The 19273-nt window shown below is 42.4% G+C and overlaps 1 protein-coding gene across 2 annotated transcripts in view; it reads right to left on the bottom strand.

The window, feature by feature from the left end:
* The window catches only part of OCA2 (OCA2 melanosomal transmembrane protein), a 165788-nt gene that overhangs the window by 143812 nt on the left and 2703 nt on the right, over positions 1–19273 (bottom strand). For both annotated transcript variants that reach the window (XM_081858972.1, XM_081858971.1), the window contains exon 2: positions 360–655. In XM_081858972.1, the coding sequence (XP_081715098.1) occupies positions 360–622 (263 nt within the window). In that variant the 5' untranslated portion in view covers positions 623–655. The remainder of the gene's footprint in view (positions 1–359; positions 656–19273) is intronic.

Raw genomic sequence — 19273 nt, 5'->3', positions numbered from 1 at the left:
CTCTACTTTGGCCATTTATGTTTCAACTTAAGCAGTACAAAGGCATCCTTTTTGTGAGCATTTGGTTTAAATAAAACATCAGTAAGGAAAACAAGATATCAGAAAACATTGCTCCCCCCCCCAAAAAAAATGCATGCAACACAGCTGCTATAAAAGCAGGTATTAGTTCTGAAACCTGCTGAGAGAATATCCTTTCCCAGCAATTGGCCACTCCAACCTCCTAACTAAGCCTCTTTCCCATTAATTATATTGCAGGAAGACATTAAATAAAACATTTATCGACTGAGTCAGAGAATAAAAACAACCACACCAATATGCCATCAGATGAAGCAGAATCTGTTGACTCTGGTTTTCCTTACCTTCCCTGCATGGAGAGTGGGCTGAAATCTTTCCCCAAGGTAATGCAACATTCCTGTTCTGGAGCACTGCTTGGGTAGGGCTTGTGTGGCTCTCCCTGAACAGCCATCATCTCCTTCAACAGCTCCAGCTCACTGAAATTGTTGGGAATCGGTTCTGCTGCTACACCTCCGAGCAAGTCCACGTGGTGTGGGATAGGGGCCTGGGTCAGCTCCATATCTACTTTTTTGGACATGGCGCTGTCATCTTTGTTGTCCAAGTACATAGCTCTGTTGCCTGATGAATTCTGTGTTCTTGCCTGAAAAGCAAGAAAAATAAAACAATCAGGAGTCAATAAATACAGAAGTCTGTTGCAAGTACAGAAATCTAAAGTGTTGTGCCTGCATGAGACTGTGCAGTTCTTAAAAATGATCCATTACCTTCCCGAAGCCAAGTGCAGAGTACCTTTGCATACACCCTAGTCAAGAGAAAGTCATGGTCTCATCAGTTTGCTACCTGCTTGTCATGTTTGATCCATTTTCACTAAAGTCAGTGGCTGTGTAGAATTCCTACAGGCTTCAAAAACTCCAAGGCTTCCCTGAGTTCTGATGTCTAAAACAGAACAAGCATTTGCACATAGATGAGCCATTTATCTACATTTAACCTATTAATATTCCTTTGGATATCCATTCCTTTGCATATCCATTTGTACCAAAATGTACAAGTGGTGCATGTGAATTAAGGCTGTATTGCCTTTGTAGACATAAATTGTGTTGTGCATTGGTAAACCATAAAGTGTTGCACTGCAATTCTAGAACATCAAAAAAGATATTTGGGCCATCATCAGGTGGGGAGTTGACCAGTTCCAGGATGTCCAGTATTGCTTTTAGAACTGAAATCTCACATTGGACTTGAATGTGCTTCTTGCCAGTCAGCATGTGTCATGCAATCACCTCCTTCCTCAGCTAAGCCTGTTCAACTGGATAATGCAAGTTGCAGGTCACACATCTTCTCATGGAATGCAACAGATATTTACTACATGCTATAAGTGCAGAGCTGGAGTTAAATGCTTAGACTATGACCACCACTTAGAGGTAGATCATCTGCTTGCATACAGAAGTTCCCAAGTTCATCCTGTGGCATCTCCAGTAGACAGAACTTAGAGAAATCCCTGAAATCCTGGAGATGTACCGCCAACCCATGTAGACAATACTGAACTAGACCAATGGCCTGACTCAATATAAGGCAGTCCTAAGTTCCTATGCTTTGGTTCTGGCCAAGTCTGGATTCCTTGGTACAGAAGCAATGCACAGTGGATGCTTTGGCAGGTACATCTTGAGGACAATGATGTTGGTGCATTTGCAAGTAATCCGATTTTAGCATAGGCTATAGAAATGGAAGGGTTTCCGGGTTAGCGCCAACTTCTAATGGCTTCCGGGTTAGCGCCAACATCTAATGGCGGATTCCCTCCGATCTCTGGAGGGAATTGGCTCAGTAGGGATCGGGTTCTGCCGCGCCGGCGACGCGGGGACCCTTAAAAACCACAGGTGTGGATGCCTGTGGACGTGGTGACTCGGCGGGCACCATTAGCGCCCCCCCGACCCGCAAAGGAGCCTTTTTAAAGGCTACGGAACGGGGGACGGGGAGCGGCACGGTGCTGAGAGTCCTCTGCTTCCCCTGCTGAGCGAAGCCGCATGCCATGGACGGAGAGCGCTGACTTTTTCCTTTAAACATTCGGACTAAAAGCAACAACCCGTGAGTAATACGGAAATTGGACTTAAAAGGGAAATTCTTTCTTTTAAATTTGGTACGATCGGGGGAGGTGTAAAAAGGAAGTCCGCCCCCCCCCCGCCTTGTAGATAATCTAAAGCAAGGACCAGATAACTAAAGTTGGGAGAAACATCTTTGCCTTTTTGGAAGAAAAATTACTATCTTCGCGATTGGACAGTATAACTGATTTTGCTGGAGGATAAGAATCGGCTTAAGTTAAAGTGCAACCCCCCGGGACCCGGGAGTGATCTGTGAGAGAGCCTGCTGAAAAGATACGGACTTTGACAGCTGTCAAACTAGCTGTCAAAGCTGGGAAATAAAAGGAAACATTGTTTTTGGTGACTCTGCTGGCTAGATTTTCTTTAATTTGGATACAAATTGTCGGGAGTAAAGGAAAATAAGTTATATTTGGTCTATTGGATTGAAACTGGAAAGACACTAAGTAAACAGAATCCCCCTAGAGGGGACTTTTGAGACATTGCAAGAAATGGCTGTGAGTGGAAAAATACTCGCTGAGCTGAATAGGACTTTCTATCTTCTGGGAAAGCTCCAGGACCAGAGCGATATTTTGACAAGAAGGGCAACAGCATTGAATGATACAGTAAACAATCTTATGGGAACAGGAAGAGACTTGATACAAGTTTTCGTTTCGGAACCAAAAGCCCTTGAAGTTGGAACAGAAGCTGCTGCAGCTGGGGAAATGAAGTTTGATAAATCCCAAGAGACACATGAGGACTTGCTGGAAATTGAAGGTGAAGCCACAATGTTGCAGAAGATAAAGCTAGACCAGAGGCCTGGAAGCATAAATTTGATTAAGATGGAAATTGGAGCTTTTGGGACATATAGATTTAAAAGACTTGAGAAACAAAATTTGAGCTCCATTTTTAAATACAGAGGCCTGCTTGGAAGAAAAATGGACATTATTGGGACAGAGCTTCTTCGAGAGTTGGTGTTGAAAATAAAGGACTGTCAAAAAGACCGGCAGAGAGAAACTGAGAGAGGGTTAAAAGCCTCAGGCGTCTGGGATCCAGACTGAGAATAGATGCACTGATGGACATTGGTTTGGGGATCAAAACCGGGAAAGGGAGGGTGGGATCTGGGAATCCAAAGGGTGTTAAAATATAAACTGTTTAGATTTTGTTTATATGTTTATTTTTTGCAATATTTATGGAATGTGGGAAAATCGTGGAAGGGAAATTTGGGTCGACTTTAGGAAAAAGGTTTAAGATTAAGTTAAAATTGGGTTTTTTAAATTAAATAGATATAAGGTTCTAAAAATAAATTGAGGAATGAAAGAAAGAAGAAAAGGAAAACAACAGCATGATTTAATTAAATTATTAAGTTAAGGTTGAGAAATAAGATAAGAACTTGTTGAGCGGATAATAATGAAATTATAATACAGAAGGGGGAGGTGTGAGGAGGTCGGGGAAATAAGGTTTAAGAAAAAAAGGGACTGTAATTATACCTGGGGGTTTTTTTGTTTGTGTATGTTTGTATGTTGGTATGTGTTTATGTGTATAAATGGAAACTTTAATAAATATCATTTAAAAAAAAATAGAAATGGAAGGGTTTCCTTCCACTATCATCTCCAACCAAATAGATTTTGCAAGATTTGACCATGCATGAAAACCTTCAAAGCCTGTTTGGTCTGAGATGATAGCTAAACAAAACAAATGGATGTGCAAGTCCTGGACAACGATGGCTTTATCATTCCACCTACAACTTTGACGGGGGAAAGCACAAGATAACTGCCTAGCACGATTTCATAGCCTAACCCTTATGTATCAGGAATAGGCCAGGGCCCTCTAGAACTCTAAGTCCCATCAGCACCAGCCAGCATGGACAACGGTCAGGGATGATGAGAATTATAGTCCAATATCATCAAGAAGGCAAGTTGGTTCCCCCTTCTATTTATATTCCCTCGGGGCCAAAGGAAACATTATGGGGAATGTGTTGCTTCTGTCAGTCCCTATCACCCCCATGGTAACATGTAGTAGCAAGAAAGACAGCATTTCCTTGGTCCAACTCCAGTTTCTTGGCTGTTGTCGGACAGCAAACGCTACCCATTCCTTGTAATAGAGGCCACAAGCTCAATAGGACTTATTCCCTCCCAGAAAAGCACGGGTGGTTGCAAAGTGTTAAGATCACATCTGAAAATGACTTAAGGAGTCATTCCTGTATTCATTATTCACAGGGAAAATGAAAAGGAATGAAGTTGCCCAGGAGGTGAGCAGGACCCCAGAGTGAGGGAAGCTGGCCATATGGATCGCATAGTCAATGCTGGCCCTGTGTGCCATGCCTTGATAGCTATCAGGACTGACTCATTCCTGTAGATCTTAGCTGAATCAATGTCCCTGCTCCCTGAAACCAGAAGAAGTTGGATCTATGTATGCATATGCTGATGAAATACTCACTTTCTTTTCTCTCTTTCACACATGCGCACACACAATGTTGGGAATGGATTGCTTAAGAAGGTGTTGTATGAGAAATGTGTGTGTGTGTGCCTGTCAGTATATCTGAGGGCACACACAATGCTTAACAGATGTGCCTGTGTGGGCGAGTAAACTGATTGCCACAACTAAGTAGTATTTTATTAAGCTTGTCCATTTTACAAGGCAGCATTAAATACACATTTAAGCAATGATTCACAGAAAGGGCTTCCAGGCACAGTGGCATTCTGAAAGGCATGAAATGCTATAAATTTGGAACTGTGATGTTTTTCACCCACCTCGCAGTGTGTGTCGTTCATTAATGTCATCATACACTGTAGCAATGTGATTTTTAAATAAACACACACACACACACACACACACACACACACACAAGCACACACTGACCTCTTGTGGCAAATAAGCAGAGGTTTCTTTAACTCCCCACTCCTGGTAAGGGGCATGTGTAAAAGGTTTCTCTGCAAAATGGGTACAATAATAACATTTACATACACATGTTTAATCAAAGCAAAACCCCACAGTGTTCAGTGGGGTTTACTCCAAGGTAAGCATGCATTAAAATCGTAGCTTTATGTTTGTAGTGCTTTTCCATGATAACAACAGCAAAGGGCAGGTGCCTACCCTGACAAGCTGACAATTTAAATTTTAGATGGGATGGGGGGAGGGGAAAAGATGTTCCTGTGTTTAGCTTAGCAGAAGACTTTTGCCCAGCCCTCTACTGATCCAGATCTGTGGGGCACTTTTTGAATTCATTTTGGACTTTAAATTACTGGGTTGAGAGATCTTACATTGTGCAGAGGTATAAATCTTTGAAAGAAACTCATGGAAGAGACCATATTTTTGTGGAGGGAACCATATTTTGCATGCAGAAAATAATTACAGTGGTACCTCGGGTTAAGAACTTAATTCGTTCTGGAGGTCCGTTCTTAACCTGAAACTGTTCTTAACCTGAGGTACCACTTTAGCTAATGGGGCCTCCAGCTGCCGTCGCACCATTTCTGTTCTCATCCTGAAGCAAAGTTCTTAACCCAAGGTACTATTTCTGGGTTAGAGGAGTCTGTAACCTGAAGTGTCTGTAACCTGAGGTACCACTGTACTTGGGAGAACATGAACAGAGTATATGCTTTGGGCTTTTAAAAATAACAATATAGAGAGATATAACATAAGACAGGATTTAAAACCAAAAAAGCAAATGGGAATAGATATTGCACCCGCCTCTGGTTTGCCCGTAGTAAAACATGGTAACTGTTCAGATAAGGCTGGCAGTATTTACTTTTGGAAATTTCTCCTCCAAATGGGGCATGCAGCAATCAGTGGAAACGAGTGTCTTGTGTTTGGTATTGGGGACTTCTGGAAAGAAAGCAGCTATGTTGTGCTCAGGTGAGGAGCAAATAGAAGCAGGGGTGTGGCATTAGAGATCAGGCACATGATAAATGACCATCCAAACGGCATTGCACTATGAAGCTTCCTCACCGGCAGTGACCGACTGCAGACATTTCACAGTTACTTTGACTTTTCAGATTTTCTACTGTAAAGTGAAATCTGGATTAAACTTCTTTTTTAAAAACGTGTCGGCTGTGGGGGTTTTTTGGCATCATGGACATGAGCAGCACGGTTTCCTGGAATCATCCCCAGGCCCAAGAACAAATAAAAATAAGTCCTAAAAAGTAGCACCATAAAAACACAACATTGAAACAAGATAAAGTTTGCCTTGTTTATTGGGCAGACAGGACTCTGGCCTTGCCCATGTCAGCTATGAAATTTCAAATAAATAGCTATGAAATACCGTCTCTAGTATCTGTAAACCTTACTGTAGCCCAGACATTGCTAGAACTGGGAAAATGCATTTCCCCTGCTCCCTGTTCCTGTGGGAAATTGCAGTCAAACATAACTGTGTGTAAATGCTAGACAGTGCATGAAGGGGTTAAGACCAGAGAGGTCTGTTCCTAGACTCAGCTAGGCCACACACCCTTACCTCCATGAAGAAGGAAATGAAGCTGCTTCTCTTACTGTTCCTCACTCTTTTCCAGCTATGTAATCCACCAGGATGGACATGTCTGAACTTGATACAATCTCATGTTTGAAACTACCCGCTGTATTTTGCACCCAACAGTAATCTACCTGTGTTCTCCTTGCTGCTACATGGAATAACACATGAACCAGACCTTTGGATTTAGTAAGTCGCTTACTTAACAGTGTGTGATCTGTTCATTGCGAGAGAGGTAAAGAGATGGGGCAAGAGCTTTAAAGCAAACTAAATGGGATATATGAAAGGGTTTAACAACCTATGTTCCATGCTATTATAAGGTAAAGGGACCCCTGACCATTAGGTCCAGTCGCGGACGACTCTGGGGTTGCAGCGCTCATCTCGCTTTATTGGCCGAGGGAGCTGGCATACAGCTTCCAGGTCATGTGGCCAGCATGACTAAGCCGCTTCTGGCGAAACCAGAGCAGCGCACGGAAACACTGTTTACCTTCCCACCAGAGCGGTACTTATTTATCTACTTTGACGTGCTTTCAAACTGCTAAGTGGGCAGGAGCTGGGACCGAGCAACGGGAGCTCACCCCATCGCAGGGATTCAAACCGCTGACCTTCAGATTGGCAAGCCCTAGGCTCTGTGGTTTAGACCACAGCGCCACCCGCATCTCATTCCACGCTATACTGCTACATAATTCTGAGAGTGTTTTTAACTGCGGGCAGCACAAAGCCCTGCATTTTGAATCTAGGCACCCAGCTGATTCTTTGTTAATTACCAATATGTGGGTCAGATCTATTTCCACCACTACATACCATATTTTTCCATGTATAACACGCCCCCATGTATAAGACGACCCCTATTTGGGTTGGACTCCAAATTGAGGAAATGGGGGGAGATTGTCCAGACTTGTTGAGCTTTTGGGGGGGGGATTGCCCAGACTTCTTGAGCTTTCTTCAGGGGGAACTGATGACAATTGCTCACCTGCCTGACTGCCACTGCCAATCACACGCATCGACGAACCCACCAATCATCTGTCCGCTAGCAGCCACCAATTGACCACCCAATTGCCACAGCAGCAATGCAGCTGGCTGCTACTGCTGCTGCCATGGCTTGTTGGGAAGTTGTATAAAATACAAAAATGACATGATCTCTCTGCCTTGTGGGTATATGAATGTGAACAGCCACTTTGCCAACTAAGTTCAGTTTTACACAACCATCACAAAGCACTGGTCTTCAACTGGTGGGTCACACTCACAAGCTATAACTAAGTGGCAATCTTAGCGGAGATGGGTCACATTGTCTGTCCCATAAAAAACCCTTGAGCAAGCAGGTGGGCTAAACAGATAGACACAGCAAAGGTAAAAATAATATATAAAATTAACAAATAAAAATGGTTCATATCTTGTCAGTAGATGTTAAAATTGGATCTTGAATCTAGAAATCAGTAAAGTTAGCTTCTTCTCTTCCCCACACCCCACCCTCTCCTTGTAACTTTGTGTTAGAGATGTTTGCTTGTTATGTTTCTCTGATTTCTGTTCTGCCATGTAGTCTGCATGGACTCCCTGGACTGCCTGCATAGTTAAAGAGCTAAAACTGGTTGAGAAAAGTATGGATTTCAATAAGATCTCAATCCATGGTTTAAATTACACCTCATAAAGTAAGATATCACAACACAGCAGAAGAAGCATTAAGACTTATGAAGAGAACATCCACCTCGCCTTGCAAACACTAGCTAAAATAAAGTACACTAAACACCCTGACCCAATGTATTTTTACAATGCTATGTAATTTGTATTTTGTGAACTGCTTAGAGCCTTCTTGCTATTAAGATAGATACATGCAAAGCAGCAGTCTGGGCTACAGATGAAGGGAGCTTAATAATAATAAACTAAAACCCTAAGAAGTATCTCTCAGCATGGAAAGAGGAAGCAGCAGGGGCTGATGCCAACCCTTCATTCTCCTCCTGTGCATCCAACAGTTAAGTCTTTATCACTTTTATAAGCAGCCCTGGCAGAGAGAACTGTGTTTGCAATTTCTATGTGCACACAGACTTCTACATCCTGCCAAAGATACTCGCGTTGGGAACCCAGTGTGCCAGAACAGCTAGAGCATAGATGGAGAAGCTGTAGCGTTCTGGATACTGCTGGACCACAACTCTCCATCAACCCTGACCATTGGCCAGGCTGGCTGGGAACAATGGAAGTTGAAGTCCAACATCACCTAGACAGGTTCCCCATCCCAGGGCTAGAACACCAGACTTAGTCTAGGGAGATCTTGGTGTGAATCACTCATCAGCTACAAAGCTCACTGGGTGGGCTTGAAGCCACTCCTGTATGTGGTAATGTGTATTACTTCATACACAAATCTAGTGAACCCACAGACCCCAACTGCTCGTTCTGCTGAATGAGGCCCTGAACCTCATCCCAAAAGTCCTACCCAAAGTAGGTCCCTCAACATCAGGGAGTAGAGAAAACGACTTCCAGGTCGGGGGGGGGGGTTAACTTATGGCCAGGCAGGCTTGAGGCCTGCCATTCTCTTCTTCTAGAAGTTAAGCTCTGCAGAAATATAAAATCAGTGTCAGTTCCCTCCCACCCGTTTTGTTTTTAATGCTTTAGGCTTCCAAGAGAACAATGGCTTTAAAACCTGTCTAGAAGCTACCCAGCAGCCTTTCAAGCTGAGAACCAAGCTTTCTAAAACACATCTCAGAAAAATGTATTATTGTACCCAGAGTGACATCTCCAGATTATTGTTATTCAGTGATGTCAATCTTTCTTATGTCTAAGTTGATAAACGGCAGGTGCTTCAAGTTTGCAGCTCCACAGCAGCATACTAATGAATAGCAACGGCACATCCCTAGCCTGATAGAGGCTATGTTTCCTTTTCAGGAGTGTAGAACACAGGATCTGTCTTTGACTGAACATTTTGGCTATACCTTTAAAGCATACTCAAAACACGTTCCCCACCTCAAAGAACTCTGGGTACTGTAGTTTGCTAATGGTTGCTTGGAACTGTAACTCCGTGAGAAGCAAACGACAGTGCCCAGAATTCTTTGAGGAGGGAAATGTGCTTCAGAAATGTCTTAAAGGTATAGTGTGTTTGCAGTTTTGTGCAGAGTCAGACCATTGGTCCACCTAGCTTCGTATACTGACTGGTAACAGCTCTCAGGGTTTCAGGCAGGTGTCACTCCTAGTACAGTAATAGCTGGAGATACCAAGAACTATACTTGACCACAGCTAGAGCTCTTCCCTTTTCACAGAAGTGATGTTTGGAGACAAACTCTTTATCCCCAAAAGATTCAATTCCCAGAGTGATTTCCCATCTTTTTCATGGGCCATCCCATCATATGCTGATGGAACCAGTTATGTTGTTCTGCTGTTAATACCATGTTTCCATAGTCAATCTTTAAGGGGCTATTATAATTTATAGGGGGGCAGCACATTGTTTTTCTTGTTGTTCAGGAGGCAGCCCAAGATTGCTGTTTGCAAAAGGGCTTTCCTTGAATCTCTGGTTTTCTTTGAACTACTGTTCTTCAAACCTCCAGACTGAGGGTTCAATCCCACTGGCAAAGCAGCCCCCAGCAGCATTGAAGCTTCTGCTCATCAGCTGGTGAGTGAAGAGTGCAAATCTGCTGACTGCAGGGTCTGCTTTGCCAGTGCACTCCCCACAGGGAATGTTCTGGTGAAGCAGATCCCATCAGGATTGAAACTTCTGCTCTCCAGCTGATGACCAGAGGGTTCAATCCTGCGGGCTGCAAGGGTCGTCGCAACTGTATTCATCGGTTTTGTCTTCTGTCTTTGTTACAGATGCTATAGGCCAGGCATAGGCGAATTCAGCCCTCCAGATGTTTTGGGACTACAACTCCCATCATCCCTGACCACCGGTCCTGTTAGCTAGGGATGATGGGAGTTGTAGTCCCAAAACATCTGGAGGGCCAAGTTTGCCTATGCCTGCTATAAACAATGTACTGGGTGCTAGAAATGTGCTTTGATTATCCCATATTGTTAATCCAACATTAACTATTTAACTTTGTCCACTGTACCAACTCTTCCTATTCTTTCTTGGACACCTATAGAAGGTTTGAGATGCTTGTCCATAATAGCCTTCTAAGTTGAGGATATCCAGTCCATAGCTGCCACAATTCTCTCTCCCTACAGATGTAGCCAGCCTTGCTTTCTTCCCTTGACAATATATCTGTTTATTATTCTTGTAAAGCAGAGCTTTTCAAACTTTTCAAGTTGGTGACACACTTTTTAGACATGCATCATTTCACAACAGGGTAATTCAGTTTTACTGGCAAACCAGAGGTTTAACTAACCCCTTTCCAGCCCCAGAAGGAGCACAGGGAGCGTTCGCACAACACACCTCCACACTGCAGCCGACACACTAATGCATTGTGACACACAGTTTGGAAAGGTCTGTTGTAAAGTCTTGGTTGTCAAGTCTTGCTTGGTTCACTCTTTGCAATGGAAGGCAATTATATACTTCTGGTAATCTCACCTTTTTTTTATTCATCCAGATGTCACATACTGGGACAAGATTTCACTTTCTGTTAGCTTAAATTTAAGTCATGCCACTTGTCTACAGTTCCTTTAGACTTTTCTCAAGTTTCATGTCCGACTCCTTGCTATCTTATAGGAAAATCTGCTTTCATGACATACACTTCACCATATACATGTATATATATGTAAATGTACATATACATTATGCCTTGGTTAGTGATGTGGGTGGAGCAGGAGTCAGATCACTTTGTTCTGCACATCTGGGCTAGTGGAGGGGGTCAGCCACAAAGAGTGAAAACCTCTCTTCTGAAAGAGCCAGTCCATGCTTAGGTTCATTTCAGTTTACCATGGGGTTAGCAGAAGAACACAAGAACATTGCATTATGCTGGTGTAAGAGCTGCTGGTACAGCAGAACTATGAAAATGGTCAGCCTGATGGGACCAAGTAAAAACACCACGTGGTTGGGGTTTACATTCCTGAGTTTTCCTTCTTCATTTTTAAGTGTGTTTCTTTTTTAAATTCATGAAGGGGGGTGGGACATAGCCTTAACTTCTCTTGAGGAGGAATTGCATTCTGGCATTGTTTATTAAACTCACTCCCCACCACTCCTTTGAAATAGTCATTTTAACGTAAGTAAGGAATCCTTTCTGCACCGATTCTCTACCAGAGGAAATGAATAATAGGCTGGAAGAGGTTCTGGGACAAAGTTGCTCGGTTGAGCAGAACCGCACGACTGCTGAACTTCCTTTCCAAACAGCAGGAATGAGTAGTGATTGGCAGGAAAACGATCTTGCTACAGAATTGGAATGCAAGACTAATCACCTCCATCAGCATGTGATCCTAAATTGCAGGGATCCGCATTAAAGAGAACTCAGAAATATTCCATGACTGTGTTGCAGTTCAGTTCAGTTCAGTTCAGATTGCACTTTGAAAACTGGAGCAAATATTGCCCATTTGATACAAATGCAATCATAAGAAATGCCTTGCTGTTTCATATCAAGATCCATTTAGTCCAGCATTATATTATATTATTTGAATTGCCACCTTTCCTCCAAGGAGCTCAAAGAGCTCAAAACGTACATGCTGAGAGGAAGTAACTGGCCCAAGGTCACACAATGAGCTTCACAACTCAGTGAGAATTTGAATGCTGGTCTCCCAATTCCCAGTCCAACACTCTACTGCACTACAATGGCTCCCATCAACAGCCAACCAAATGCTTCTAGAAGCTCACTAGCGAGGCTTGGTGAGGGCAGCGCCCAGTCCCCCCCTCCCCGTTAGGATTTTTATCTATCCGAGCTGCTCCAGCAAGTGGTACCATGATTTGTATACATCATGTGAGTGTCTGAGTGAGCGTGAGAAAGGAAGTCTGTGTTATCTCTTCCTTCTGAGTACTATTGGAAGTTGGTTTCACTTCTGTGTGTGTCGCAGTTCTGTACTGGTGTTCAGAGAGCACAGATATACTGATCGAGTCTCTGTATACAAGACTGTAAATAAAGTAGTTTTAGAACTACGATTGAGTCTTTCTTCTGCTATGATATGCCAGAACACTGGCATGCTCTTTTCAGAAGAGAAGAGTTGCTTATTACTGGCCACTCTGGACCGAAGAAAATTTACAGCCAGAGAGAGCCACCAGGGGACGCTCCGGAGACTTGGGGAAGTTTCAGCCTTCCCAGGGCGTTTTTCCAACACCCTCCCCACACCCACCCACACCAGTCCTTTGCCATGGCTAACTGTACACACATACTTCATGAATTTGCTTTTTTCCTCTTCTTCCTTCTGTTTCTCTTTTAAATAAGAAAACAACACTACAAGTGGGCCCTGCAACAAAATGTTGCCATTTGGAGTGTTTTTGTTCAGCTTACCAACCAGCCAGCTACCTAGCTATGTTGCCCTCCTTCCAGGATAGAAACCAAGGAAGCTGCCTCGTGCAGGGTTCTATCCAGCTCAGTAATGCTTACATGGACTGGCAGCATCTCTCAAAGGTTTCAGACAGGTCACATTCCCAGCCCTACCTTAAGATTCCTGGGGTTGGACCTGGGACATTCTGTGTGTAGTGCAGAGGCTCTGCTACCAAGCCACAGCTCTTTCTGCTCCACCCAGGTTCCCATTCCACCACCAACCCAAACCAGTCACCATCCCAAGCCCTGTCCTGTTTTGGTAGGGTCTGTAGGGTCTCCCCTCCTGCACACCTCAAGTTCCAAACAAGCCTGCTGACATCTCCCCTCTTGCACACGGGTGGTGACATTTTAGCTCTGGCCTGGAGAACGAGAAGACCTATTAATTACGTGTTCATCCTGATTTTGCAGGGAGATCCCATGATGTTGGCTGTTTAATGAGCACCCTGTCTGATTTGTTTGTGGGGAGGCTCGGCAATGTTGCATCAAAGCAAGTCTTTTCCCAAACTTTTGGCTACATTTTCCTTATCATAAATAATAAAAAAACAAACTTTGCGAGGAAATGGCTTTGTTGTGCAAGACCTGCCAGTAAGCTGCAATTTGCAGGTGTGTGATTGAAATCCCACCCCAAAATAGCAGCAACCTGAAAGTGCCCTGAGTTTGCTGTTAGTGTTATAGGATAATATGACATAAACCAGTCTGTGGCCCTTCAAGGTGCTCCTGATCTACAGTAAGTGATGGGCAAATCTATCAATTTTGGTTTCTCCAGTATCACATTCTGGTGATTCCCACATTTCTTCTTGATTTGTTTCTTAAAAGTCCTCCTGAAAATTCATCAGCATTTTAGTGCTAATTTTTCATAATATACACATTTGTATTCAAGCTTGCTTTTTTTTTTTTTTTTTTTTTTTTTTAGTAAAGCAATTCCCCCTGGTAGAATGCTTCTTACATGTTATTTTCACCAATATATGTATTTCTACGCACACTTTCCCACAGTCTATGAATTTGTGTGCACATTACTTGGCTGGCGAACTTCATTGCAAAATTCAGAGTTGTGCAAATTTTGGAAGATCGCTGTGTTTCAGTTTTCCCAAAAAAAGAGTGAATTAGGTAGATTTACCATTAAATGTAAACTGGATTTAATTTCTACCCCATCTCCAGCTCCCATCATCCCTGTCATCTGGAGAGATACAGTTTCCACATCCTTCTAACAGAGGGTTAAAAAAAAAAGAAAGAAATCATGGGTTGGGAGGTAATCTGTTGGGGCCCTATTTAGAGTACAAAATGTGTCTAGAAGACTGATATCAAAGCACACTAAAAGAGAAAGATTTATCCAGAGCTTTGATAGTAGTGTAGATACCACATTTTTGGCTTCCCGTGTCTCTCAGCTGACTGACTTGGGGCTTAAATAAAGTTGCCAGAGATTTTAATTAGAATTCCCAGACAGACAAGGGAGTGCTCTGAATAACAGCTGGCTATTCATACTGCTTCATGAGAGGGTTAGCTAGCTTGCCTTGCATCTACGTTTTCCCAAAACTGAAAACCAGTTGCTGTCTTCCACTAGCATAGTTGTAAAAATTTGTCACATGAAGAGTCATCCAAAAAAACAGGAAGACCTGCCAGCTATCAGTTCAGAGAAGGCAGATTGTTCATCTCCACATTCAATTCAGATGTAATTGTGTGTGTGTGTTGTACCACTTCACTTCTTAGTTTTAATTTGCCGTGGAAAAATAATTTGCAGCAGAAAATTGTATTTGCCGTGTTAAACATACATTAGCTGACTGAGCGTGGCATTGTAAAACAAACTAACTGGGATAAAACAAAAATCCAAAAGAATGGGATTGTTCTTTAATTATCCCAGTGAGTTGTTTAAGCCTCTTGAAACCAGCTTTCCAAGTATTCACTTAAATGCGCCAGTTAAAAATAGTGAATGTCAAATTTATTAATTTAACCGAGGTTGATAATCTAAAAGTACAAATATAGTGAAACCCATTTTGGGTGATCACTCTTTAGAACGTGATTGTTTACATATGGATTAAGGGAAGGGCTATAGCTCAGTAGGGCATGCTCTGTCTGATTTGCATGCAAAAGACTCTGGATTGCATCCCAAGTAGAGTTGTGAAAGTCTCTTGCCTGAAATCCTGGAGAGGTGTTGCCAGTCAGTGTAGATCAGGGTTTCCCAATCTTGGATCTCTAGCTGTTGTTGGACTACAACTCCCATCATCCCTCACCACTGGTCCTGCTAGCTAGGGATAATGGGAGTTGTAGTCCAAAAAACCAATGGAGACCCAAGTTTGGGAAACCCTGGTGTAGGCAATTCTGAGCCAGTATTGCCAGCATTCCTGAACAATTCTATTTCCAATGTTTCCAGCGTTCCTAAACTAAACTGAAGTTTCCATTAAAGTTTTCCATTAAAATTAATTGTGATCATATAAGCATTCTTATCTGGCAAGTGTGTTCTATTACATTATTCCCTGTGGTTTAAGCTTGGTGTGTAAGGGCCACTTTTCAAGTAGGACATTCAGTGTGAATGTAGCAAGCTAAAATGCAAAGCGTGATGTGAGTTTACAAGCGTGTGCATAGGAACATGTGGAGCTGACTACTACTAGATTGGACAGGTTGTCTTATCTATCCTAATATTCCCACACTTTGATTGCCTCACAGCAAAAGGTCTCTCACATCAGCCATTCCTTTTAACTGGAGATGTCAAGGGTTGGACCAGAGACCTTTTGCACACAACATTTGCCCTCTTTTTGCTATGAAGGAACATTGATCACGATGCAGCCAGTCTTTGATGACCTTGTTGTCATAGGTGGAAGCTGAGTTGCTGCTGTCTCCAATTACATTGATTTTATTTCATTCCATGTAAAAAAAGGTAAAGTTAAAGGACCCCTGGACTGTTAAGTGCAGTCAATGGCGACTATGGGATTGTGGCGCTCATCTCACTTTTAGGCCAAGGGAGCAGGCGTTTGTCCACAGACAGCTTCTGGGTCATGTGGCCAGCATGACTAAACCACTTCTGGCACAACAGAACACCGTGACATAAGCCAGAGCACACAGAAACACCGTTTACCTTCCCGCCACAGTGGTACCTATTTATCTACTTGCACTAGCATGCTTTCAAACTGCTAGGTTGGCAGGAGCAGGGACCGAGCAACAGGAGCTCATTCCATTGCGGGGATTCGAACCGCCAACCTTCCGATTGGCAAATCCAAGAGACTCAGTGGTTTAGACCACAGCATCACCCACATCCCTATAATTTCTACATTCCATGTAGCTCATGGAGACACAGCTGAGCAAGGAGGGCAAAATCTATACTCAAACCCTTGTGCTGGTAACCCCACAGGGCACAAAGGCATATTGAACTCCTCAAATGCATTCCCTACAGGTCATAGCAATGGGGGGATGCCTTCACTATACATGCTGCAATTCATTGCTCTCTGTCCTGTTCTTAAGAGTTATACAACTATTTTCTATAGGTTACAACCCAAACTTAATTTCTAGCCAAGAATGAACGGAATTAAAAAAAAAAAAAATCACACAACAGAAATTTCATGGATATCAATGGAAGTTTTGTACACAAAACAAAGGAAAACATATGCCCTTGAATGAATTAAGACCATGCTTTGATCACAAGATTCCTGTTTCAAGTGAGTTAGCTCTAACTCTCCATAAAGTATCTGTCCACATTAATAAAGCTAAATAAGCATAATAGAATTAAAAAAAGGGAAAGTAATCAGAGCAGAAAAACTCAGGAGGCCTGATGTCATGGACTGGTTGGACGCAGAGGAATGGTGGAAGGAAACAGTTGGGTAACCTCCAAAAGAAGAAGGCTCAGAGCCCCCGGAGTGGTGGTGGGACAACAATGAGTGGTCAGAGTGAAAAGAGGGAGACGACTGAGGAGATGAGGTGTCAAAAACTAAAGTGGCAAAGTGAGCTTGGAGAGTATGTGCAAAGAGCAGGCCAGAATCAGAGGCAGAAGCTGGCAAGTGAGATGAGGGAGGCCAAGAGGCAGAGATGGGTTATGCTGGTGAAGAGTCACTGATGTCTCCCCCTCCTGCTGTGACAATCTCCCCTCCCCCACTTGTCTCCCAAAACCAGAAGAGGCATGAAAAGAGCAAAGGAGAGGTTGACTGCATGCAGGCATAGTCTCCAATTGCTCAGGGAAAGCACTGAGGAGATGGGAGTCTCAGCAACTGATTTTTATGGAGGAAGACCACCGGGAATGAGCTGCTCTGCTCATTAGGCAGTCATGGAGTGTGGAGATTGTGCTTTTGCTAATAAGAGTTAACTCCATCTTTAAACTGTGTGATTACTGACCAGCTCCTGTGACACCTATATATGCAAAGATTATATTGGCTTTTATACTATTGTTTCATTGAAAGACTAGTGGGAGCTACTGGCACTGCCCAGGAATTTTAATAAAATAAACAAATAATATTATTTTTAAAAAAACCACATAATTAAATCCCAGGTTAATAATGCAAGTGTGAACAGAAGCTAATATCACAATCACATATAAACGGGGCGGGGAGTGATGCTGACATGAGTAGATGCAGTTGGAAGCATTGGTTTATAGTTCATTATCTATGTATAATCTGCTGCTAAAATGGAATACACAGGATGAAACGGTTAAATCAGCTATGATTAAGTGGGCACAGGATATTGGTCATGATATTATGTTTGCTGACTGGGAGCAGTTATGGACCACAGGTATTAAATTTACGGCATGCAGTGCCCTGAAAGAGAACATAATGAAAATGATCTATAGGTGGTACATGACTCCAGTCAAGCTTGCAAAGATATATCATTTGCCCAATAACAATTGTTGGAAGTGCAATGAATGTGAAGGAACTTTTTATCACCTTTGGTGGACCTGCCCAAAGATTAAGGCCTACTGGGAAATGATCTATAATGAAATTAAGAAAATCCTTAAGTGGACATTTGTAAAGAAACCGGAGGCTTTTCTCCTGGGCATGGTCGGCCAATTGGTACCAAAGAAAGATAGGACCTTTTTTATGTATGCAACAACAGCAGCAAGAATCCTTTTGGCGAAGTATTGGAAGACTAAAGAATTACCTACTCTGGAAGAATGGCAGACCAAGGTGACTGAATTTATGGGACTGGCAGAGATGACCGGCAGAATTCGTGACCAGAGGAAAGAGACAGTGGAGGAGGACTGGAAAAAATTTAAAATCTATCTTAAAAATTGTTGTAAAATTTCGGAATGTTAAGATGTCAAGGGATTGGATACAAAGAATTACAGCTATAAATTGAAATTTATAAAATAGAATTTTTTTAAAGAGAATTAAATATAAAAATGGGATGAAGAATTGCTAAAAATTTTTAAAATATGGATGCAGGGAAGGGGAGGTTTGGGGAAGTCGTGTTATGTTTATTTGTTTTTTGTTTATGTTGTAAAATCAATAAAAATTATTAAAAAAAAAAAAATATAGTTCATTATCTAGTGGTTGGGAAAGCAAAATGTGTCTTAAGGAGTGCTAAGGAGAAGACAAAAATAAGCTGGTAAGGCCATTGTTTTGGCTTTGACTGTGCAAATGTTGCTGCTTGAAAATTTTCTCAAGGCATGTTAGGGTTGCATGGATTTGAAATAATACTGAGAAAGAAGCAATGTGATTAGCAAATGGGCTGTACAGTGCATATTTTGGGTTTTTTTAGCTACGCTTTTTTACTTCTTTCGGTTTGAAACAGCAGCTAGGTGCCTGCAAGCACTCTGCTCACATTTCACCATACAATCCAATTTGAAGTGCAGAAGCTATGCAGCAACCTTGGGTCAAAATATTACAGGTTAAAAAAAAACACCCTCTACTATGTGAAACAGATGTTTTTAAATCTTCAGGATTAATCCCTAACCACTTTCTGCCGTTAATGGGATTTAGCACTAACTTTTAATTGGTGGTTCAGAGTTAATCACCTGAGTTAAAAGGGAAGGGGAAAACATATTCTTGCCACTCCTACTTGCTCTTCTTTCTGTACACTTGATGCATGCACTTAAAAAGTGTTAAAATATTTGCTGTACTGTCCTAAAATACCACAACTTTTCAGAAGCAGTAGCTCATAAACTTCTTCCTAAGGGGTCTGCCCAGTGGACTTTTCTCCCTGCCTCTTCAGGATCCATGTAATGATCCCATCTAACAGGCCTTGTCTCCACCTACAGCAAGTAACAAAGTGATAGAATGCTTCAGAGTGTAGGTGGTTGGAAGATAGAATGCTTCAGAGATCACAGGGATTAGAAGAATCTCACATACAGCCAACTTCCTCCCCCACCCCCAAACTCATAACACTATACAGTCTTACATTGGATCCCAAACACCTTGCAAGTT

Source organism: Podarcis erhardii (assembly GCF_964252035.2).
Source record: "Podarcis erhardii genome assembly, chromosome: 4".
NCBI classification, from domain to species: domain Eukaryota; kingdom Metazoa; phylum Chordata; class Lepidosauria; order Squamata; family Lacertidae; genus Podarcis; species Podarcis erhardii.
Note: the sequence above shows the minus strand (reverse complement) of the source record. Positions and strands in the feature narration are given on the sequence as shown.